This window comes from Vulpes lagopus, chromosome 4 (genome assembly GCF_018345385.1).
Source record: "Vulpes lagopus strain Blue_001 chromosome 4, ASM1834538v1, whole genome shotgun sequence".
NCBI lineage: Eukaryota > Metazoa > Chordata > Mammalia > Carnivora > Canidae > Vulpes > Vulpes lagopus.
Window position 1 is genome coordinate 131,945,666 of NC_054827.1, and position 25,840 is coordinate 131,971,505.

At 40.6% G+C, this 25,840-nt stretch overlaps 1 protein-coding gene across 7 annotated transcripts in view; it reads left to right on the forward strand.

The window, feature by feature from the left end:
* Positions 1-25,840, forward strand: part of APBB2 (amyloid beta precursor protein binding family B member 2) — a 369,758-nt gene that overhangs the window by 155,352 nt on the left and 188,566 nt on the right. For 5 of the 7 annotated variants that reach the window (XM_041752053.1, XM_041752059.1, XM_041752056.1 and 2 more), the window contains one exon: positions 24,984-25,799. In XM_041752053.1, the coding sequence (XP_041607987.1) occupies positions 24,984-25,799 (816 nt within the window). Of the gene's footprint in view, positions 1-11,067; positions 11,137-24,983; positions 25,800-25,840 lie in introns of all 7 variants that reach the window. The other 2 variants (XM_041752057.1, XM_041752058.1) reach the window with 1 other exon arrangement.

The following is a 25,840-nucleotide window of genomic DNA, read 5'->3' on the forward strand; positions in this document are numbered from 1 at the left end:
GAATAGTCTCTAGATAATAGGGATGAGCCTGGAACATCTCTAGATAATAGAGATGAGCCTGAAACATCTCTAGATAGTAGCTATCAAAGATTACAGCCATGTCAGAAGGACTCAGGAGCCAACCTGAAGACACCTCAGGTGCCCCCAAATGAGACAGTTTGATATTCAAGAATAAGAGTTGCAAATATGTTTAAATTCATGACGCCTGATGATATGGACAAATATGATTGGTTACGGTCTGAGGTTAATGGAGCACCAATTCGTTATCTTGAAAGTAGTCAGGAAAGAATCAGATACTTATCCTGCCTTTCTTCTATGAATTGACCCCTGGGGAGCCATCTAGTAGATGATGAGAGGCATCTCCTAAAATTTTTCCACTCAATAAATGAAAATGAAATGGGAGAATTAGAGTACCATGGTCTTGCAATCCCCATTGATTTAACATGTCCAGACAGTGAGTGACAATGACTGCAGACATTAGCAGCCAGGGAAAACCAGATATTACGTGCTTCCTGATGAAAGAGCATCCCACCAAACAGATTGAATCTCAATTTTTTCAAGCCTCTGAATCCAGTCTCCAGTTTATGGGAAATTCAGAGGATAGTGCAGTGTATTCACCTGCACTGTGAATAGGGAGTCAGCAAAATCTATACTATAGAAACTCCACAGCTCACGTGGGCCAGATTTTTTTTTTTTAAGTTGAAGTAGAGTTGACATGCAATGTTATGTGAGTTTCAGGTGTACAACAGTGATTTGACAAGTCTATACATTATGCTATGTTCACCCCAAGAGTAGCTCCCATCTGTCTCCATACAATGCTACATAAGAGTAACATTGACTGTAGTCCCTATTCTGTATCTTTCATCCCCATGACTTATTCAGATCCAGATTTTTCTTTTCTTTTTTTTAAGATTTTATTTATTTATTCATGAGAGACACACAGAGAGAGGGAGAGACACAGGCAGAGGGACAAGCAGGCTCCATGCAGGGAGCCCGATGTGGGACTCGATCCTAGAACTCCAGGATCACACCCTGAGCTGAAGGCAGACACTCAACCACTGAGCCACTCAGGTGTCCCAGATCCAGATTTTTCAATCAGTATGTTGTAAGGTAAAGAAAAGGATAGATGGGATCCCTGGGTGGCGCAGTGGTTTGGCGCCTGCCTTTGGCCCAGGGCGCGATCCTGGAGGCCCGGGATCAAGTCCCACGTCGGGCTCCTGGTGCATGGACCCTGCTTCTTCCTCTGCCTGTGTCTCTGCCTCTCTGTCTCTCTCTGTGTGTGACTATCATAAATAAATAAATAAATAAATAAATAAATAAATAAATAAATAGAAAAGGATAGAGAGGACATAGATTAAATGTAACTTAAAAGACACTGAAATTAAAAGAAAATAGGTAAGAATTAACTATATTGACTAAGGTTGCGCTGTGAGGTAATGAAATCATAAAGAAAATCAAAGAAGTAATTACTGTAAGTTCAAAATTAGTTATTTACATTTGGAAGAAAGGAAGTACATGGAGGGCCTTCTGGGGTAGCTAGGAAAGTCTGTTTTCTGATCTGGGTGGTCGTGTTATACTGTTTTCTTTAGAATAATAAGTTGTTTGTTTTGTGTAATTTTCTAAATCTGTGTTTTATTTTACCGTGGAAAGTTTTTTTTTTTAATTTATGAAATAATGACACTCTGCATGCTACCTTTACTTTGACTTCTCGTTATGGTAATTTTCAATCATACAGAAAAGTTGAAAGTGTATGTAAAGATGAGTGTACTTGCCACACTGTTTTATAGCTTTTTTTTTTTTGTTCAATAACAGGATCTTTCTATGTAACTAAATATGGAACGTAGCCACTTCTAAATTCCGTAGTATAGATGTGATACTTTATTACATCAGTTTCCTGTCGATGGGCATTTAATTTATTTCTGATTTTGTTCCTATTAGAAGTAGTGCTGCTAGTATGTCCTGATGATACATTCCCAAAATTTGCCGTCACAGGGTATTCTAACATGCAGAGTGTAAATGGTTGTGTGTTGTGAATGAACAACTGGAGAAACCAAAGATGCAGCCTATATTGACCAAGACATCCCTGTGTAATCTAGGGAGGGCATTAGTGTCCAAGGAAGAACTGGATTCTCCACAGTGGGATCTTTACACAACATCATACCTCCCCTGGATCGCGATTCAGGTTTAATCCCAGTGGTTCTCCTGTTATCTCATTTTGGTTGTTGTGGGTATAATTGGTATATCACTTACCTATTGCCCCAATAATGTTGCATAAGAACCCTCCACCCCCCAAAGTTCAGAAGCTTGAGCAATAGCCACTGGTCTCTATAGGATGGCTGAAGGATGCTTATGGTCTCTGCTGGGTTCGCTCATGGGCCTACAGTCAGCTGTGGGCACAGTGCACAGCCCTTTGCAGTACTCTCCTACATGCTTGATGGTCAGCTGGCTGAGGCTGGTCTCAGATGGCCTTGGCCAAGATGATTCAGCTACCCAAGTCTCCAACATCCTTCCAAGAGGCCAGCCTGTGTGTGTTCTTGTATTGCACTGTAGTGTAGATCATAATCTTTTTCAAGGGGCTAGAAATGGGCCATGGTTTTCAAGCTTCTCCTTAACTAACCTTCAGATGACCAAAGCAAGACCCACAGCTATGTCAGAGCCAGTGGGACTGAACTAACGTAACAGAGCAGAAGGCAAGGATACAGAGAGGTGTTGATTGAGGCCATTAGGGTAGTCCACCCTCCAGAGCCATCCAGCAGCATATTTTGAACAGACACGTCTTGGAAGCATTAAACATTGCTGTTATTTCTAAACTACAGACATCATGCCTTTGAAGTATGGAAAATGGGGGTCAAATATATTTGTGGGAGAATCATAAAAGCTTTTGCTTTTTTTAAAAAAATTATTGTTAAGGGTTATAAAGGTAATTCACACATGGACAAGCCTACCTTTATTCTGTCTTAAAAATATTCTTCTCCAGTTTTGATATTTTCCCCTGGGATACATTTCAGGAAACAGATTTTTCTCTGTGCATATTTTTTAAAAGATTTTATTTATTCATGAGAGACACAGAGAGAGAGGTAGAGACATAGACAGAGGGAGAAGCAGGCTCCCCGCGGGGATCCCAATACAGGACTTGATCCCAGGACCCTGGGATCACGATCTGAGCCAAAGGCAGATGCTCAACCACTGAGCCACCTAGGTGCCTCGTTCTCTGTGTATGTTTTTCTTTGTTTGATAGTGTTCTTGGAGTTGGTTTTAAAAGCTGGTTCTGAGGCGACTTCTAGGTGGCTCAGTTGGTTAAGCCTCTGCCTTTGGCTCAGATCATGATCTCGGAGTCCCGGGATAAAGCCCCACATTAGGCTCCCTGCCCAGTGAGGAGTCTGCTTCTCCCTTTGCCCCGCCTTACCCCACTCGTGCTCTGTCTCTTCTACTCTCTCTCAAATAGGTAAATAAGATCTTAAAAAAGGAAAATAAAATCTGGCTCTGTGAACACTGAGTCAATATAAGGAGCTAGAATCACAAATCAACTTCCTTAAGTGTTTTTGCATAAGATAGGGGCATTAAAGATAGGATTAGTTCTTGTATCTTTATTGCTGGAAATTTCTTCTATTTTAATTTTTATTTATTTTTTTTTTCTTTTAATTTTTATAAGTGACAAATTTAGGTTTTTCCAGAACAGTGATTGTAAACAGCAGATATGTAGCACCTAGGTATGTGGATGGCAAGAAATTGTTACTAGTAATTGTATCTTAAAACTTTTTTTCAAAAAAATCAGGTCTGTTCCCATAGAGTGCAATATTATATGACATATCTCTACTTTCTTCTCTGTGGAAATACAAAATACTGAAATAAAACTTTGCATATGCATATACGTATTAAATCGTCCTCATTATGTATGTATCATAAAATTTTACACACTTTAGTTGTTTAACGGAAAGTGTGTATTGTACCAAGTAGGCAATTTAAAGGACTTTTCAAACTAAGTTTGCCTGTTGTAAAGCCATCTGATGTAGCTGCTCCAAATTATAGATCTGAAAATAGAGATTAGAGAAAAATATTTTAAACCTTAAAGGATGAATTAGTATGATTTTGGAGATAAGTCTCATCCTAGAGTGCGATGTCTACATGAAAAGTATTTATCAACTGATACAACCCTGTAGATTTTCAAGAGGGTAAGGCGACAGTTTTTTGACAGCCCTTCCTATGCTTGGCAGGTTACGATAATGATTTCAGTAATGGCAGAAAGCAAGTTCCCGTTGTAATTGTAGTTCTTTGGTCCATTCTTTGTGAACATTTTTGGAGTGCAGGAAAGGGCAAGGAGGAAGGAAGGAAGATGTGTGCCACCAGGGTTTATCAAGTACTTATAGGTGTGCAGAGATCTCCAGGACACCTCATTTTCCTTCAGAAAGCTTACATCATTGACAAAACAGGTTGCATGCATGTGTTAGAAAAAATAGTATCTGCCAGGCAGTAAGCAAAGCAAGCAAGCAAGCAAGCAAGTAAGCAACCTATTGTATCTCATTTGATCCTCATAGTAACTGGTAGATGGAAGGCAATCATGATTTACAGTTGAGTAAGATGTGCTTCAGACATTAAGTATTGGTTCAGGATCATGTAGGACCTCAGTGTCAAATGAATTAGGAAGTAGAGAGGTAACTCTGGGCTGACATTATAACTTTCAAAGCAGGGGGGTTGGAAGTGTCTAGAGCACCCCTTAGGAAGTGTGGAAGATGGCCCACTACTTGCATTTCCGGGTGGAGACCAGGGATGGTAGATGCCTTGCAGTATACCCAGGACAGCCCTATATAACGAGAATGTCCTCTTCTGCAAAGCTTATAAACACCCTACCAAATGTTCATGTGGGCAAACAGCATGTTTATAATGATCTGTGCCTGTAAGTTCTAAACATAAAGTATTTTTTATGGCTTTAACATACATTATATCTCTCAGAAGTGGAAATTCCTAATTGTAAGATAAGTTGTATTTAACATTTTTTGAAATTCTCTTAGAATTGTTCAGCATTTTGAAATTGCCACTATTGACAGCAGTGCAAATCATGATTTTTGGGCTGACAAAGAACACATGCCTCTGTCAGTTTGCATTTATAGTTGTTGCACTCACAGTGAATCTACCCAGAGATGCAGGTGTCTGATGACTTCCTTATGACTGCTAGTGTAGTTGGGCCTGAAAATTTGCTTACTGAAATGTATCTCTCCTTTTATTTCTCCTTTTCTGGAATTTATGTGTATAGATAGATTATTTATCTACAAGTTTCACTTCAAGATAGTAAAAGAATGTTATAAAAAAGTTGTTATAGCAAGGGAATGTTGTTTCTGAAAGGATTGCACCAAGGCTAGATTTTTTGGGAAAGTCACTATTTAAAGGTAAGGAAGGAGTTAAGTAAGTGAGAGGTTCTAGAGTTGGGGTATTGGATTGTCAATGGCTGAAAGAACTTTATTCTTAAAGTTTTGGGATAAAGGAGTGATTGTGAACGCAGCAGTGTTTATGCTATTATGGAACAAGAATACACCTGGGAGGAGGTATCAGGAGAAATTAGGCTGAGGCTGGATCTGGAGTGCTAGAACTGTGTGAAGGTTGCATAACCAATGGTCTGAAGAGGAAGTGAACAGGAAAGAGACTGTGAGGTAAACTGAGAGGAATCAGTCAGACTTTTTGGGGTATATTCAAGAAAGGCAGGTAAAGTGAAATTATTTGATTTTTATTTATTTCTATAGTCCCTCTTTGGCATCATTTAAAAGTACATAGAAAGGTCTCCTCACAAGAACAAAAATTTTCTGTGTGTGTTGACGGATATTAATTGGACTTATTGTGGTGATCTTTTTGCAGTACATTCAAATATTTTGATTCACAACATTGTACAACTGAAACTATATAATGTTGTGTGACTTACACCTCAATGAAAAATAATAAAATAAAAATAAGTGAAGCAGTCCTTTCTTCAAGGAACTTAGCCTCTGTTAGGAAAAAGATAAAATTAAAAACTTCGTATCATGTGTTATATGTAATAATAGAAATAAGTACAAACTTTAGTGTGGGATAATAGTGGTTAAAATAATTAGGTAGTTCAAAGAAAATCTTTTCAAGGGTACGGTACTTGAGCTGTATCTGAATAGATGAATGAATGTGAGTTTTCATCTATTTCTTGGAAAAAGAAGAGTTACACACAACTTTAGCTTACTCAGGAATAGTTTCTTAACCTTGTAGTCAGAAGGTCAGGCAATGAGAGCAGGAGAAGATCGTAGTTTTGTGCAGGGCTGCTGAAAGCTGCTGGGGGACCCTCCAATGCAGATGGTGGCCCTGTAGGGCAGTGCCCTTCTGCATACAGCTATCTTGTCCCTCAGATGAGAGGTGGTAACTTGCTCTTGCTACTTCTGGAGTCTGCATTACTCCTTGTGGTTTTTCTACCTGACAGCCTTTTTTTTTTTTTTTTAAATAGTCCCTTAATTAAACCTGACTCAAATTATTCTATTTGATCGTGTCATCTGTTTCCTACTAGAAACCTTATGGGTACAGTAATTGTAATTACATGAAAAACGACAAAATACACAATAAAAATGGAGGGGAAAATCTTTATTCTAAATTACAAATACAATATCACAAATAAAAAGAATAATCAGTACACATTGGGCACAATTCTAGTGAGATACAGCATTCTTTTTTTTTTTTTTAGACTCTTATTTTTTTTTTAAATTTTATTTATTTATGATAGGCACACAGTGAGAGAGAGAGAGAGGCAGAGACATAGGCAGAGGGAGAAGCAGGCTCCATGCACCGGGAGCCCGACGTGGGATTCGATCCCGGGTCTCTAGGATCGCGCCCTGGGCCAAAGGCAGGCGCCAAACCGCTGCGCCACCCAGGGATCCCAGATACAGCATTCTTGATCAGGGACTTTTCATATTGACAAAAATAAAGACATTGAGATTTAGATGGTTATAATAGAAAAAATTGAGTTGATAATATATAAAATTTTGAATTTATATATTTATATCCAATGAGGGGAAAAATCACAAAGGATCTTATACTGAACCAAATACAAGTGGGCATTTATTTATTCACTTATTCATTTGTTTAATAGTACTTACATGATTTCTGCTTGGGGACACTCTTCTGGGGTCCTCTTGGACATTTACTGAGCTTTAATGGCATTATCACAAGGCACAGAAGGATTATGAATTTTCGTTAATAGGACACATGAAAACGCTGCTAGAAGGAAATTATTGTTACTAGATTGTTTCACTTACATAATTTCATGCTTTGTTTTAAAATCACAGCTGTATTCTTAACATGGAGCAGGTAATGGCCTACCTGAGTCTCTGGTGTCTTTGAACTCAGTATATGATTTCATGGAAACAGGCACCTGTTCTGAATACTGGCGGACCTTCCCTAGCTTTACAGCTGAGGTAGTGTTTCTGCCTGTCTTTGCTTTTATGGAAAAGGTAAATAATATTTTGATTAGGGCGAAGTTTCAGATTCTGCCCCATTCCCTAAATCAGTGCTTCTTCAACAGAAAAGTAATGTGAGCCATATATGTAGTTTGAAATTTGTAAAATTACGAATTACATTTGAATAGTAACCACATTACAAAAACAGGTGAAATCCATTTTGCCAGTATGTTTTATTTAACTCATTGTATCCAAAATATACTCATTTCAACATGTAACCAATATTCTAAAATTATTAGTGAGATATTTTACTTTTTTTCATGCAAAGTCATTAAAATCAGGTGTTTTTCACTTCTAGCACTCAACTTGGATGAGGAATTTTCATTAGAAATACTTGATGATGATTTAGATTTCATAAAATGTATAGTTGAGAAAGTAGATTCACCTACCCAAGAAGTTCCCCCAGAGAGTCAAGTGTCAGTTTGTAAGTTTAGATTTAAATTAATTAAAATGAAATAAAGTTAGAAATTTTGTTCCTTAGTTTCACTAGTCACATTTCAAGTGTTAGTAGCTCCAGTTGCTCCTAGTGGCTACCATATTGGACAGCACAGCTACAGAAGATGATTCTTCTTCTTCTTCTTCTTCTTCTTCTTCTTCTTCTTCTTCTTTTTAAGATTTATTTGTTGATTTGAGAGGGAGAGGGAGCGGGTGTGTGTGGCAAGAGAGGCAGCGGAAGAGGGAGAGAGAGAATCTCAGGTGGACTCCCTGCTATATGTGGAGCCAGATGCATCATGAGGCTCCATCTCACAACCCTGAGATCATGACCTAAGCTGTATCAAGAGTTGGACGTTTAATTGACTGAGCCACCCAAGTGGCCCAGCTACAGATTATTCTTAAACCATACTTGAGTGCTTTTGAATTTCTCAGGTTATTTCTTCTGCAGAACTAATCCATGCCACAGAGTCCTTAGAAACTTTTTAGCCAGATCAGGCTTATTCATCAAGAATATAAATACCTAGGGGAAAATAACTCTGCATATTTGTTCTTTAGTCCTGTGGCCAAGGAGTACCTTACACATGGCAGGTGTTTAATAAATGTTTACCTAGCTAAATCCTGTTTCTTCCTCAAATTGCAATTTAAATTGCACTTTCTCCGAAAGTGTATCCTGACTCTAGTCTATCCCATTTGCTTCATTCCATCTTCTCACAGAACTGAGTTCTTTTCCTCCTGGTCATATATGCTTATACACTGATTTGTGAATGATTTTGTGATTAATGTCCATCTCCTGGACTAGTCTATAAGTTCCACAAGAAGGGGGAATGTGTTTTTATTCACTGAAGTATCCTCTGCTCCTAGTGGAACATATGGCATGTATGGGATAAATATTAGTCAGATAATAATAGCACAGGACCATTTAAAATATGAAGTGATTAGCAGAATGTCAATTCATAACTTCATAGAAGTCAGTTTCTTTCATGCTGGAGACAAGGAATTTTTTTTAAGATGAGACATATTGAAATATTAGATTCTTAGTGTTTGTTCAAGCCTTTTTGCTCCCATAAGCATGCCTCTTCTTAACTTTTCCTCTGTTTATTAGTATTCATTGTCTTGAAATAGCTGTCACCTCACATCTGTCTCTGCTTATAACTTAAGGTACACTGAGGACAAAAAAACAGAAAAACAAAAAAACCGATTTGTAAAATACTTTTCAGGAGCTGAGAAAGGTCTAGGGCAAAAGCAAAGGTACATAGAGGAGGCATCTTTTGCTGTTTCAGGACAATTTAAAATAAACCCACCCTGTTAATTATACCAGAGTAATGAGCCTTACCTGCAATATGTGGAAATATAATTAAAAATGTATTGTGGGTCAGTAGACCAAGTTGTCAGGTCATTATCTGAATCATAAATTTGGGAGCAATGCCCATTAAAGGTTACTAGTTCGGAAAGGTTAGAATAGAATTTTGTCTTCACAGATAGAAAGTTATGCAGTTTGAATAATGCTTTAGAAAACTATCATCATTTGACTTTTTGAGAAAACATCTCACATAACTGTAATAGGCATACAGAAATGTGCATGTAAGGGTGCAGCTTGAGGAATTTCCATATCCAGATCAAGAAACAGTACATTTACCCTCATAACATCCCAGAGGCTACCCTCTTGCTGCTCCCCCTTTCCTGCCCTCCAGAGTAAATCACTACCCTGACAAAGATAAGTTTTTCCTGTTTTTGTACTTTATAAATGGAATCATGCAGTATCCGCATTTGAATTAATATAATAGATTATCATTCTAAGTGACATTCCTGATAGCAACTCATTGAAAACAGTCTGTTTTCCGTTTTCCTTATTATGTATCTAATTTGGCAGTTTACCACTGTGTCTAGTTCTTTATTATTCTTTTGAGAGATTTTCTGTGTAAATGTATGTATATATGTGTGTGTGTGCACTTACATGCATATATATGTATATGCTTTAAAAAAATCTTACTCAAAACTGCTTTTGTTCTGCTATGTATGTTACTCACCTCTTAGTGATAAGTCTTAAAGCCTTTTTCATATCAGCTCATATGGGTCTACTTTGTTTTTCCAAGTAGTGCACAGTACCCCAGTGTATGGATGTATCATAATTTAATGAACCAGCTGTCCACTGAAGAATAGTTAGTTGCCAATTTTTTGCTTTTAGAAACATACTCAGATATGGAATTGCTGAACAGTGGGGTCCGTGCATCTTAAATTTGCTCGGATATTTCAAAGAGTTTTGCCAGCTTCTACTCCCATTAGCAAGTTTTGAAAAGTCCTATTTCCAGTGTTGTTGCTGTAGTTATGTGTTATCAAGCTTAATTTAATCTTTGCATTCTGATAGAGGAATATCAGTGAGTATTTATTTATTTATTTATAAAGATTTTGCTTATTTATTCATGAGAGACACACACACAGAGACAGGCAGAGACATAGGCAGAGGGAGAAGCAGGCTCTATCCCAGGACTCCAGGATCAGGACCTGAGCTGAAGGCAGACACTCAACCACTGAACCACCCAGATGCCCAGAGTCATTGTTATTTAAATTTACGTTTTCTTTAGTTTTGAGTGACGTTAGTTATTTATATGTTTATTTGTATTTCTCTTAGGACTTGTCCTGTCCTTTGCTCATTTTCCTATAGGTTTGTTCATACTTTTCTTAATAACATCAAAGAGCTCTTTTATATAAATGAAATTAGCCCTTTTATGTCATTGTAGTGTTAATTTCTTTCAGTTTGTTTTTTTTGTATTCACTGTGTTTATAGTCGTTTTTTACTCCCAAACAGAATGTTTACATTTTTATGTGGTGAAATATACCAATTTTTTCCTTATTGCCTTCTGAATTTTATGTTTTTATGAGAAAAAGCATTGGAAAGTTGAGACACATAGACAGACAGACAGATAGGTAACTCCAGCCTGGCATGGAAAAAGAATCTCAAGAAATGTTTGTGGGAAATGTGGCTAAGCAGAAATTTAAATTTCAGTCAAATGTGTTGTGACCAACTATAAATAAACAAAAATTTGGATATTTTCTGCCAAAAATTGTTTAACATTTTTGACAGCTTTTGGAAGAATTGTCAATGCTATGCTTTTTTTCTTCTGTGCTTGTTATTTGGGGTTTTAATTTCTCAAATGATCCCTCTTTTCAGATTTCAAATTATAACCTATTTCCTGCACCACTGCTGGCGTCCAGTGATCCATGTCAGAAGTACTTCCAGGTCAGACACACTTTCACATGTTTCAATACAGAGAAGCAGTTGAATATTAAAACGTGAACAAATATATGTGATAGATGACTGTTTTGATGTTAAACATGGTTTGCTAAAATGACATGTTTTTGCTTTTTATTGTTCAGTCATGTGGTGGAAAAGTAGATCGTTAAAATAAGATAGGAGAATCAACTGAACTTACCTGTATTTATGTAGCAATTGCATGACTCTAGTAATATAATATAAAAGTATTTTAGTTGATTATAACAGGAAACTAAAACTATGTCAGATTTTCCCAACTAGCATTGCACGTGATAGCCTGTGAATACTTACATATGGACAATGAGGTGTCAGTGGTGAGTCTTCTAAAACAGCATCTTAGCCATTGTTGAGTCTTCAACCATTGTTGGGTTTGTCTAGAGCAGAACTCCCCCATTGAGTATTCTCTTTGATCTGGTGCTGATTAAATTCAGGCCTTAAGAAAACCACCTTAATTTTATTGTATATCCCTTTCTCTGTGTCAGGATGGATGCTAGTCCACACACAGTGTGGTGTGGGATTCAACTCTTCATCTCACAGTAATAGAATAAGGAAGAAGTAATTGCTATAACAGTTTGAATTACACATAGACTTAGGACTGCAAGTGAAAGATGAATAGTGGAATCCATATTTGTTAGGATACAAACCACTCAGCAAATTCTGAGTTTTTAAGTAAGTAGATTTAAACCATGGACAGATGGGTATTAAAGTCTCTCAGTTCTGAATTAAAATCCTTAAGGACGTCCCAGCCATTTTCTCCTTTATATAATACTGCATGTTCCGTTTCAACATAGAACTAAAATAAAACATAACGAAATAAACGCCAAGCTCAGTAGAGGTATGTGAACAACAGGTAATGTTCTTTTTATACAAAACAGCCAAAAACAATGTGATAAACCTAAATTCACACAGGAAAATTAGGAACTTTGAGCTGATTCTTAGATCCCCACTGTGGTAATTTAAGGGCAGGGAGTAGATTTTCTTTGTAGATACATATTTGAACAGGCATATTAGTTTTGGAAAATCAGGGCAAATACACATGTCCTTTTAAAAAACACAGGTTAAACTGTTGAGAATGGTTCCTTTTAGGAATTCTTTAGCATTTAAAATCTTTTATTACATTGCAAGATAAGCTCTCTATGGAAACTGTAAAGACAAAGCTGGCAAGCATATAAAATGCTGTGTTTTCCTCTAAATGGAAGTGAACAAATCAGATAACTTCTAGGAATTTCTTACTGTCACTTACAGTTTATTATGCTAATGTATTCATTCTTTCTAATGGTACTCAAGTTGCTTTTGTTTGTTGGTAGTTGTATAAGAGATAATGACACAATTATCCAGCACTTTTTTTTTTTTAAAGATTTTATTTATTTATTCATGAGAGACACAGAGAGAGGGAGAAGCAGGCTCCATGCGGGGAGCCCGATGTGGGACTTGATCCCGGGTCTCCAGAATTACCCCCTGGGCCGAAGGCAGACCCTCAACTGCTGAGCCACCCAGGCATCCCCAGCATGGTTTTTTAATGACAACTACTGCTATCATGTGTTGGTATAGAATGTGATGCATTTTACAAGGAAAGCAGTATTCTTATTTTAGTGGAGTATATAGCCCAGTCATTTTTTTTTTTTTTACTTAAAAATTCAGGTGGCAAATAAAATCTTAAAAAAAGAAAGAAAAGAAAAGAAAAGAAAAGGAAAGGAAAGAAAAGAAAAAAGAAAAGAAAAGAAAAGAAAAGAAAAGAAAAAGAAAAAGAAAAAGAAAGAAAAGAAAGGGGCAGCCCAGATGGCTCAGCGGTTTAGCGCTGCCTTCAGCCCAGGGTGTGATCCTGGAGACCCAGGATCAAGTCCCACATTGGGCTCCTTGCATGGAGCCTGCTTCTCCCTCTGCCTATGTTTCTGCCTCTCTCTCTCTCTCTCTCTCTCATGAATAAATAAATAAAATTAAAAAAAAAAAAAAGAAAAGAAAAATTCAGGTGGTAGCTAGTACAGAAGAGTCTGGTCCGATAACTGGGATAAAGTAGCCTTCCATCCCATTTCCTGATGACAGGGAGCCTTTTAAAAACAAACATACCCCCGAACATACACCATTATCTGTCTGGAAGATTCCTGTTGAACCTTCAAGATTCAACTCAGGAGTCCTTTCCAAGGAGGTCTCAGCCAATGACATAGTCAAGTAGTTACCCTCTTTCACAGAATCTGCCATTGTTCCATACTCTCTGGTAGAAATGACCTGAGGCCCAGCTTGTCAGTTAGTCAAGAAAACCTGTGTCATTACTTTATCGCTCACCTACTTCTTCCCATCTAAGCCAGTATCTTCAAGCTTGCTCATTGACCATATTCATCCAACTTGGTCATAAAAATCTAGAGCTGTATTAAAAACATACGTTAATTTTCCGAAGACGTTGAGGCTCTTCTAAACAATGCAAATGGCTTAGAAATTGAGCAGAGAAAATATCCTTGGGATAAGCATATATACTATCCCAAGGTGACTGCTTTCAAGGTCTTCATTCTTTTATTTATTTATTTATTTATTTATTCATTCATTCATTCATTCATTCATGAGAGACTCAGAGAGAGAGAGGCAGAGACACAGGCAGAAGGAGAAGCAGGCTCCCTACGCGGAGCCTGATGTGGGACTGGATCCCAGGACTCTGGGATCATGACCTGAACCAAAGGCAGATGCTCAACCACTGAGCCACCTAGGTGTCCCCCAAATACTTTTTTTCTCATAAGATTCTCTACCTACTTCAGCCATTGTTTGTTTATTTTTTTTTAAGATTTTATTTATTTTTTCATGAGAGACAGAGAGAGAGAGAGAGGGGCAGAGACACAGGCAGAGGGAGACGCAGGCTCCATGCTGAGAACCCAACACGGGACTTGATCCCTGGTCCCCAGGATCACGCCCTGGACTGAAGGTGGTGCTAAACTACTGAGCCACCCACACTGCCCGTGAGTTTGTTTAATAACTGTTCCTTCTCATTACCCATTCTGATTGAATTTCTTGAAGAAAAGTATCTGGTACATCTCTTTGAGTCTCCTCAGCTCCACTTGGGATATTTAACAAAGTGAGTCCTCAGGCAATTAAGTTGAGTGGGCTTGAAAAAACCCTTAGGTAGGTAAGACCTAGCTATTGAAATCACCCTTGTACCATAAAGCCTGGGTAGTTGCCCTGTGAATGAGCTGTGTGAAGCTGTTAGAAACTTTCAAGGTTATGGACTCCTGGGTGGCTCAGTTGGATGAGCCTTTGACTCTTGGTTTCAGCTCAGGTCATGATCTCAAGGTCCTGGGATCCAGCCCCATGGCTGGCTTTGCGCTCAGTTGGGGAGTCTGTTTGAGGATTCTTTCTCTCTCCCTCTGCCCCTACCTCTCTCACGTGCACGCACACACTCTCTCTCAAATAAATAAATCTTAAAAAAATAAATAAATAAAAGAAACTTCCAAGGTTCTAATCCTGTGATCTCAGTGACCCATAGCCTTGGCCTCTTTTGTTCAGAGAGAAGTTCTTATCATTTTCGTCACATTGGGAGTTTACTTTCATGAGTAATTTCAGGAAACCAGCCTTATTTTGCCTCTCCTTCCTAAAAGAAACAAAATCTGAGTTATTTTATTTCCTTAATACTTTGAGGTCTAGTTCAAAAGGCAACATTGCTCAGGGTAGAAATTGGCTGTTAACTCCTCAGTGGAAATAAAATTGTGTAGCAGAAAAATGAAAATGAAGAAATTGTGAAGTTTAATTGAAGAGTGGGACAAACAAACATTGGGCTTCCCTGGGCCATTTGTCCATTTCCAATTCCAATTCCAATTCCAATGAATGAATGTCATGGGAGCACACAGGGAGTAGACAGGGTATGGAGAGAAGAGTTTCTGGTCATTATTGACAAAATTTTCTTTGACAGTTGCCTAGAGGTCTCAGAAAAGAGAAACAGAGGGGGCAGGTTTAACTACAGGTTCCAGCATGGGTTTGTATTAGGATGTCATCAGAATTATGGGATTACATTTTAGTGTTGGGATCTTAGTGACTCTCGGTTTCTGGAAAGCTTTATTGGTTATAGAATTTAAGTAACCCTCGTTTACTTAGTTTTGTTTAGGCCTCATAAAAAATACTCTGTTTTTTAACGAAGCATTTTTTATTTAGTTGCTAATAGGAGAAAACTCAGTTTAAAATGGTTTAAGCACACACCAAAAAATCAATTGACTTTAATACCCAAGGAGTCTAGGGGTATTATGTGGTAGGCATGGCTTCTTCTTTTAGGGATTCCAACAATGTCATTAGAGCTTCCTCCTTTCTCTCTGTCTCGTGGATCTGCTTGCTCATAGGTTCATGCTAATAACTCAGGTTGCCTCTTCATGGTGACCTCTCAAAGCTCCAGACTCATATCTTCTAGTTTTAGAAAAAGAGAAAAGAGAGCACCCCTTTTCTGAGCATTCTGGCAACAATCTTAGGGCTGCCTTTGTGTGGGTCACATGCTTTTCCTTGAGCCAGTCACCATAGCCATGAGGATTTGCTACTCTGACTGGCTGGGCCCGGGCCATGTCCTCTACAAAATAACGGGCAGCATCATCTCTGCCTGAAACACATGGGCTGAACCCCTAGAATGTAAGCTGCCCAAGAGTAGGTATTTTTATTTTGTCAGTTTTGTGCACTGCTATAACCTTCATAGTTAGAACCATATCTTTTGCACAGTAGAGCACACCAGAGAATCTGTTGAATGAAGGAATGAGTGTGTAGAAAAGTTGATTCCCCAAGAAAAATTGTGGGGCTGTTACCAGATAGAGAGGAAATGCATGTCAGGGTATCACAGATGTTTCTCTGTGTGCATGCAGGGGAGCAGCGGCAGTAGTAATATTAGCTCTTGTCTCACTTTTAATTCAACTTACACCCAGCTCTGGAATAGGAATTGATCCTCCTGAATTGATGTTGAATCATAACAGCATGACAAATAACTTTGGAGACAATGGCAAAGTTTTGGAGCCCCATCCAACTACCAGAAATCTAGGAGCAGAACCATCTCTGTATTGCTCAAATGTGTCAATAGAGTTCTGCCGTTAGATCATAGTAATAGTTGTATGACTCTGTGAATATGCTAAACACCCCTGAATTGTACATTCAGAGTGAGCTTTATGATATGTAAGTTATATCCTATAAAGTGAATAAAACAGTCACCACTCTCAAGGAACTTATAATTTAGGAGGGGAGTTAGACATCTCAGTTGGCATTTATAGTGTAATATAGAAGTGCTGATATGAACGGCCTGTTACATACCTAGCACAGAGGTGGGGGCAGCCATCATTGTGTTTAGGAATCAGAGAAAGGCTAAAGGAGCTGGGTTTTGAAGGATTTATAGTTTTCAGGCAGGGTATAGGGTGGGGGTAGGGGAAATGAAGGCAAAAGACATACCTAGGTAGAGGAAACAAACTCCATGTGCACGGGGAAGAGTTGAGAAGGGGCTTGGCATTGTCAAGAAAGTTGACTGTGGCTATAGTGTAGAGAACAAGACGGGGGGCGGGAGTACAGTGGTGGGAGATGTGACCAGAAGGCTCGATTGAGACTAGCATAGGGGAGTTTGAAGTGGCTCACAGAGTGAGCAGAATTCAAACAAGGGACCAGAAGGTGTTTTCAAGCAGGAGATCTACATGATCAGTTTGTGTTTATTTTTTTTTAAGATTTTATTTATTTATTCATGAGACACACACACACACACACACACACACACAGAGAGAGAGAGAGAGAGAGAGAGAGAGAGAGAGAGGCAGAGACACAGGCAAAGGGAGAAGCAGGCTCCATGCAGGGAGCCCAACATGGGACTCGATCCCGGGTCTGATCAGGCCCTGGGCTGAAGGCGGTGCCAAACCACTGAGCCACCCGGCCTGCCCTTGGTTTGTGTTTAGAATGATACAGGGCAAAATGTGTCAGGCTAGACTGCAGAGCCATTACGCTTGCAGATTTAGAAAGAAACTGATGAGTGATGAGGGCCTGAAAGCAGGCATGGAGGAGATGGGAAGGGGAGACTCAGTTTACCAGAGGAACACTTTAAGGAAAATGGGCAGAATTCGGTAGGATAAGAAAGCCATGAAGGACCATCCAGTGCTGCTAGTCTGGGAAATGCAGAGGCAATGCCCGGAATTCTCACTTAGGGTCTAGCCCATGTGTCAGTGGATTTAACTCCCTCCATCCCTCCAATTCCTAGGGAGTATTAGGCCAAGTGGTCTTCGATCTTAAATCTGTAGTAACATCATGGGAGGCAAAGATAAATGGAGGTGGCCTGAATGCCCCAACTTCTGAGTGTCACTGTGGTATTAGGATCGGGGAAAGCAGGCTAAAATGTCTTACATGGAGAAGAGCAGAAGCAAGAGATGCGTGAGGGGGGTGGTAGCCTTTCACTTTTATATCCACAGAGCGTTCATTGGTTCCCCATACTTTTTAGTATCTATACGATTGCTGTGTTGCTATTTCCCAGCATATGTGATTCCCTTTCGATCATGGTTACTAACAATGCTGGTGGTAAATATGAGGAAGGAAGGGAAGGGAGGGAGGGCCAGAATGGGGTGCTGGGGGGCATGGTGGTGACAGGAGCACTGTACCCCACCTACCGGAGCCTCTGCTGAGCCATTAGTGCTGTTCATACCAAAGCTTGGAGAACTCGGAGCTGGGAGCATGACAGCAATAAGAAATCACGTCTGGCAGAGAAGTATACCAGCCTGTTCTGGGTCACAAAACATATACTTTGGACTGTAAATAGCCTTTTCTTCTATGGCGGAATTGCATAAGAATTTCTTGAGCCGAGACCGAGGAGCAAAATAAATTGGTCTGGATAGTATATTGAAAGATTTTATTTTAACTCTTGCTCAGATGCTGCATGGGATAAAAGCTGGAGAGGAGCTAGACTTTTAATGTAAACAGTTCTTGAGATGTTGAAACACTTGGCTTTTTTTTTTTTTTCATCGTATTCACTGATTTTTTTCTCTGAGCATGCATTGAACACCTACTGTGTGCTACGCTACTCTTCTGGTTGCTGGAGCTCACGGTCTAATAGGAAACTCAAAAGGCAAAAATAACAGTGGGAGTGATGCTGTCAGAGAGAGAAGTGTATGGAGGTTTGAGAGTATAGAAGAAGGAGCCCTGCAATCTGCCTGGAGGGGCACGAAGACAGTGCACAACAAGGTGATCTCTACCTTGAATACCTTGAATCTTTTTTTTTTTTTTTTTTTTTTAAGATTTATGGGGCAGGCCGGGTGGCTCAGCTGTTTAGTGCCGCCTTCAGCCCTGGGCCTGATCCTGGAGCCCCGGGATCGAGTCCCATGTTGGGCTACTTGCATGGAGCCTGCTTCTCCCTCTGCCTGTGTCTCTGCACCCCTCTTTCTCTCTCTCTCTCTCTCTCTGCGTCTCTCACGAATAGATAAATAAAATCTTAAAAAAAAAAGTTTTATTTATCTATTCGTGAGAGACGCAGAGAGAGGCAGAGACATAGGCAGAGGGAGAAGCAGGTTCCCTGCCGGGAGTCTGATGCGGGACTCAATCCCAGGACCCTGGGATCACGACCTGAGCCAAAGGCAGATGCTCAGCCACCCAGGCTCCACCATCTACCTTGAATCTTAAAGGTGAAATAGAAATTTGCCAGATGGGAGAGAAGGATGTTGAGAATGTGTGCAAGGACAAGCAATGTGACATGCGTGATCAGAGTGTTTCAAGTGCCTCAGCAGTCATTATCTTGTTCTAGTGGTTCTTGGCCTTGACCACACATTGGAATTGCCCTGACCAGGCCCAATCCCAGGTCAATTGAATCAGAGTCTTTGGAGGGTGTCTTTAGGAGTGGGCCTTTGCCTTTTCTATGTCTTTAAAAGCTTCCCAAGGGATGCATGCAGCCAGGGTTGAAAACATTTCCTTGTTCCTGTAACACCTGTGCTTTGACCTTTTGGAGACCTCTGATCCCTTGGCCTTTCCCTCCCAGCTCTCCATCCTCTTCCTGGCTCCATTCCCTGCCCTCTCCAGGCCCTACCCAGAGTACATTCCTCATCTGTTCACTTCCCCACACCTTATTCCTCACTTCTGCCCCCATCTGTCACTATGTCTTCATTTTTACCTCCCATTTTTTAAAAAAGATTTTATTTATTTATTCATGAGAAACACAGAGAGACATACATAGGTAGAGGGAAAAGCAGGCTCCCTGTAGGGAACCTGATATGGGACTCAATCCCTGGACTTTGGGATCATGACCTGGGCCAAAGGCAGACACTCAGCCACTGAGCCACCAGGGTGCCCCAGTAGGTTGCCTTTTCATTTCATTGATGGTATCCTTTGCTGTGCAGAAAATTTGGGGGGTTGATGTCATCCCACTTGTTTATTTTTGCTTTTGTTGCCTTTGCTTTTGGTGTCAAACCCAAAGAACGATTGCCAAGACCCATGTCAAGGAGCTTACTGCCTGTGTTTTCTTCTGGGAATTTTATGGTTTCAAGTCTTATGTTGAAGTCTTTTATCCATTTTAAGTTGATGTTTGTGTGGAGGGGATAAGGGCGTGGTCCCATTTCATTCTTCCACATGTGGTTGTCCAGCTTTCCCAGCACCATTTATTGAAGAGACCATCCTTTCTCAGTTGTGTATTCTTGGCTTGTCATAAGTTAATTAGCTGTACATGCATGGGGTTATTTCTGTGCTCTCTGGTCTGTCCCATTGATCTGTGTGTCTCTTCTTATTCCATCAAACTTAACATTTCTTTTAGAAAAAGTCACCAACTCTGTGTTTTTCCCATGTGACTGTTTCTGGACTTTGTTCCTCTCCTTGTGTTCCCCTCGCCTGCTTCCTCTCGGGGGAAGACTTTACTTCCACAGAGAAAATTGAGGCTGTCAGTGCTGCTTTTCCTTGGCTTTGTGTCACAGCCATGGTAGATATGCCTGTTGCCACCCTTAATTCTTTCCTTCCTTCTCTCATCAAACATCCCTTGTCTTGGGCAAGGCTGACTCTCTCATATCTGCTATGCTCCCTCCTCTCATCACCTGGATCCTTTTTAAAAAAGATTTTGTTTATTTCTGAGAGAGAGAGAGAGAGAGAATGAGCATGAGCCAGGGGGAGGGACAGAGGGAGAAGCAGACTCCTGGCTGAGCAGGGAGCCTGATAGGGGAACTCAATCCCAGGACCCTAGGATCATGACCTGAGCTGAAGGCAGACGCCTAACAAACTGAGCCACCCAGATACCCTCATCACCTGCATTCTATCTTATTCATATATCCCTCTTGTGTTTCCATCTTCCCCTTCTCTACTGGCCTCTGCATTTCCAGCTTCTAAGCAATAAAACATCACTAAGACTATAATCTTTAAAAAACAAAAATTCCTTCCTATAACCCCAAGTCATCCTCCAACTGCTCTTCTGTCCCCTCACTTTGTTTGTAGGGAAGTTCCTTGAAGGTCACCCTCTGCCCACCTCTGCCATTCTCCCAAAGCTGTTGGAGAACAGAAGCCACCAATGTTCTTATAATCAGCCAGTGCTGCTTAACGGGGGGCCTTATCTTCATGCCCTGGGCAAGGGATGAATGATTAGAGTCAGTAAGAGGGAAAGACTCTCCCCACCTAGAACCCCCCACCCTATGCCTAAGTCTCTCATGCCCACCTTGTTCTTTCCCTCCTGTCTTGATTGGATTATTTACAGTAGCCTTCCAGGGGGTCTCTGGGCCTGGGTTTTGCTTCCCTTTGATAAATGGCAGAGTCAGACTCTAACACCTAATGGAAGAGTGTGAAGATGGGGCCAGCCTGCCTCTTTCATTGGGGAAGCACTCTCCATCTGCCTCATTCTTCTCTTGCCCTGATGACTACTCCGGTTTTAATTGCCTAATTTACATTGCTTCTTTAATGCCCTTTCATCAAAGTCATCTTGGAGAACATGCTGGGGGAAAGATACTCTTTCCCTCTACCACATAAAGGAATACAACACATACATACACATACATCCTCTCCCTATCCCTATCTCTCTCTCTCTTCCTGTTTCTTTCTCTTCAACCTCAGATTCATCCTTTACTCTATTGAAGTGCTTGATCTTCTTCTCTGCCTGGGGTTCAAGTCCAAACCCTTGGAGCATGTCTTGTATGACTCCACCTGACTCGTCCTCCCCCTTAACCGCATCTCAACTTTTGTGTTTGGATTTGCTAAGACCCCCCAAATGCCAATCCACCCTCTCTTACCTTCACATCCTCTCCAGACTGAAGTGGGAAGACCACTCACTCCTTTGCACCTCCCCCAATTCCCATCCTGGTTGATATTTATTACATTATGGCATGTTTGTCTTCAACAAGGCTGAAAGCACTCAGCAGGTGGGACCTTGTGTGTCTTGCTTCCCCCACTCCTAGCACAGTGCCTGGCAAGAGGAAAGTGCTCCTTAAAGATGGTGATCAGACACAAAAGTGCGTGGGAAAGGAAGGAATGGTAAAATAATAATCCCTAATGGTATGCCAGGCATTAGGCTAAATGCTTGACAGTCATCTCTCTTCGTTCTCAACAAAATCAGTGAGGGGTAGATACTACTACTATCCTGATTTTACAGCAAAGAAATGGAGAATTTAACTCACTTACCTGTATGTCAAGGAATTTGGACTTATTCTTGAGTCCAAAGAAAACAGTTAAATAGAATAGATTCAAAGAGACGTTGTCAGATTTCCTTTGCTTTAAAAAAGAAACACAAACCTCCTTCCTCTTAAACTTGAGTGATTTTTTCCCCCTATAATTAAGCTCTCTGGATCCAACTTCTTTATCTCATCTTGTTAACCTGTTTACTTCCTGTGTGTCCATACAGCAGGACCATTTTTATCACTTGGAGCAGATCAGGTGTTAATTTGGGGGCCCTGGCAGGCAGCTCTGTGCTCTGTCACAGAGATCTAAAGGGGTAAGGGTTGCTTATACTTATTTTTAAATACCCGCCTGCATTTCTCTTTTTAACCCTCACAAAAACCACATGCTATTAATGTGCCCATTTTTCAGACAAGGACCCTAACGATCTGGTGTCCTAGATCCCTCAGCTAGTAAGTAGCGTGGACAGGGCTCAAGCCTTGTCCCCCTGGCCCTGAGTTCTTTGTTCTTATCCTCATGGCACTGCCTCCCACATTCAGGGCCTCCTTTTTTTTTTTTTTTAAGATTTTATTTATTTATTCATGAGAAACATAGACAGACAGAGAGAAAAAGAGAGAGAGAGAGGCAGAGACACAGGCAGAGGGAGAAGCAGGCTCCATGCAGGGAGCCCGATGTGGGACTCGATCCCCGGACTCAAGGATCACGCCCTGGGCTGACGGCGGTGCTAAACTGCTGAGCCACTTGGGCTGCAGGGGCCTCCTTCTTTGAAGCCTTGTTCTTTCTAGGAATTTGCTGACCTCTGTCTACTTCTTTGGAGCCCAAATGACTGCCCAGCTGGTAGTTAACTCCTAGAGACAGCTGTATATGTCATAGCATTAACTTGGCTGTTCTAGATGTGAACCTTTTATTTTGCTCCCAGATGATACCATCATTTAATATCTTAAGATGCACACAAACTGTATTCAGGCTTTGATCTATAAAAACAGTGCAGACAGAGCTGTTTTGTACGGGATGGTCCTGTTGTTCTAATTTAACCCGCCCAGACCTCCCCTTCATAATATCTCGCACACAGAAATGTTCCAAAGGGCATAGGGAGGGCAGTGGGATCCAAAAGGCTGATGAGAATGTGGCGAAAGGTTTTTATCTATCACATCCAAGATATAAAAGCTATTTTATCACCTAGAAATTTTGATAGTATTCTTTCTGAAAATGTTTCTGGTTATAAACAAAGTAAATAAAGCTTTCTCCCTAATAACAGTGTTAGAATATAGTACCTTAACATCATAAAATAGCCTCCCAGAAATATTTGCCATGTCATTTAAAAAGCAGAGATTTCCTTTCTCATAGTAATGTCATTCTAAATACCCAAGAGTTTAAATGGCATTTTCTCTTATGTGCCCATGTGACAAGATATGTGTCTCTGGGAAAATTTCAAATGGGTTCAAGGTGGGCCCTTTTTTTTTTTTTTTCTTAAAACAGGATTCAGTTTTATGTTTTTAAAAAAATTTTTTTTAAAGATTTTATTTATTCATGAGAGAGAGAGAGAGAGAGAGGCAGAGACCCAGGCAGAGGGAGAAGCAGGCTCCATGCAGGGAGCCTGATGTGGGACTTGATCCAGGGTCTCCAGGATCACGCCCTGGGCCGTAGGCAGGTGCTCAACCGCTGAGCTAGCCAGGGATCCCCGGTGGGCCCTTTCATATCAAGTGCTACTCTTGAGTGAGGTTGAATTATAAATTGGAATATATGAAAATGGTAGTAATAGTGAAAACAGTATAATTATTTTAAAATGTAGTTGCCAGGATTTTGCTTAAAAAGGAGAAACAAACCAGATTTTTTTTTCTAACTAAAATGAAGCCCAGGTGCTTAGCTGTTTTGCTGGGTTATCAATAATCCTTATAAGTAACAATTCTAAAGAATGGTGTCCAAGGTCTAACCACTTCATGTTACAGCCCTTAGCTGTCTTTGTAGGCCATGCGTGTATTGCGTTATAAATGTGGGCGCTGCCTATAGTGTACATTGCCTGCCTTTCTAGAAGCACACAGACCCGAGCATGAGTGGGTGACTCTTTCCTAAAGTAGATGATCCTGAGTATTTGATGATAGAAAGAAATACCTCAAGCTCCCAAGCAAAGGAACATTTTTACCTTCCTTCCCTGTGGAGGTCTCTGTTTTGCCTGCGGGTGGAAGAGGGAGTTGTCACAATACAATTTTAGGAATGTTAGGAGCTGTGCTTTGGTTCATTTGCTGGTGTAAACTCACTGAGGTCTCCGTGGAGGGCAAAGGATCAGATAAGAAAGGGTCATTCTTCATAGGCTGAGAAATGTGAAACCTTAGGAATTTTTGTTGATGAATCTTATTCCTTTCTAGTCTGAGAAACTTTTCTTTCTTCCTAGTAAGAGACACATGGAATAAATCACGGATGGTATGAACAATATTTGAGATAAATGCAACTGTCAGATAGTTTCCTAGGAGTCCTGCAAGGGCACACAGGGCCTGCAAACCGCTGAGTCTGTATTTTAATTCAGTGGAATATATTCAGACTCCTTTGGGGGCTCTAACAGAGCAGTAGCCAAGGTCTCAAGGCTGCATTATTAGTAATAGTTTGTGTGTGTGTGTGTGTGTGTGTGTGTGTGTGTGTGTGTGTTCTCAAGTAACTGAGCCATTTCTCCAAAATGTCTTTCATCCAAACACTAAGCCCAGGTCAAAAATGTTCACAAAGATATTAGCAAACTCTGATGGAGATTTGGTTTCTCCAGGCATTCAGAACACAATTTCTCAACATGGCTGAGAAAAATTACCTTGGATGTATGGTACATTGTTGAACAGTGACCTTTCAGGTTAATTAAGAAGACTGGAACCCCAGAGGATTTTTGGGCAACTTTTTTGTTGCTCAAAGGAACTACAGAATAGAAATGTGGTGTGAATGTTTAGAAAGGGGATGCTTTGCAAGGTTGTGAATAATGACCAGGAGAAAATGCCCTGAAATGAGTTCAAAAGGGAGATTCTAAATAAAATTTGGACCCTTAGACCACTCAGCTTTTCTGTAAATTGGCTTCTTTTTGTATCCGCGTTAAGCCTTTTATTTGTTCCTATTTAATTTATGAGTGAATAGTGAAAATAAAGAGGAAAATGAGTCCATTCTATAAGAATGTGTGCAATGGAAGCATTAATCCTTTCAATTTTTTGTAAAAACAATGTTGGCTCACTGTATGCTAAGCAGTTTAATCATGCCAGGCAGCCTGCTAATGACTACTTTCTTTTTTCCAGGTGACTCAGGTGTAGACACCGTGGCAGTGTTTATGGCCAGCAGCGGAGCCACAGACATCACAAATCGAAACAGCCCAGCCACACCACCAAATACCCTTCATCTCCGTTCCTCTCACAATGAACTGTTGAATGCTGAAATAAAACACACCGAAAGCAAGAACAGCACACCCCCCAAATGCAGGAAAAAATATGCACTAACTAACATCCAGGTGGCAATGGGCCTCTCTGATCCAGCTGCACAGCCCCTGCTGGGAAGTGGCTCTGCCAACATCAAGCTGGTGAAAAATGGGGAGAACCAGCTCCGGAAGGCTGCAGAACAGGGACAGCAGGACCCCAACAAAAACGTCAGCCCCACTGCAGTCATCAACATAACTTCTGAGAAGTTAGAGGGCAAAGAGCCCCACCCATGCGATTCCTCAGGCTGTGAAATTCTACCCTCCCAACCCAGGAGAACCAAGAGCTTCCTAAATTACTATGCAGACCTGGAAACCTCAACCAGAGAACTAGAGCAGAACTTAGGCAACCAGCACGGGGTTGTGGAAGAGAAATCGCAGCCGGGCCAGGGCCAGGCCTCCACCGTCATCGGGAATGGTGAAGCACTGCCACAGAAAGCCAACAAAGCCCAGTTCAGCCCCGAAGATGGCCAAGTGGCCACGGTGTCATCCAGCCCAGAGACCAAGAAGGATCATCCTAAGACGGGAGCCAAAACTGACTGCGCACTCCACCGGATCCAGAACCTGGCACCGAGTGATGAGGAGTCCAGCTGGACAACACTATCCCAAGAGAGCGCCTCGCCCAGTTCCCCAGATGAAACAGGTACCCCTGGGAAGGGTCTAGACCATGGCAGTACTTTCTTC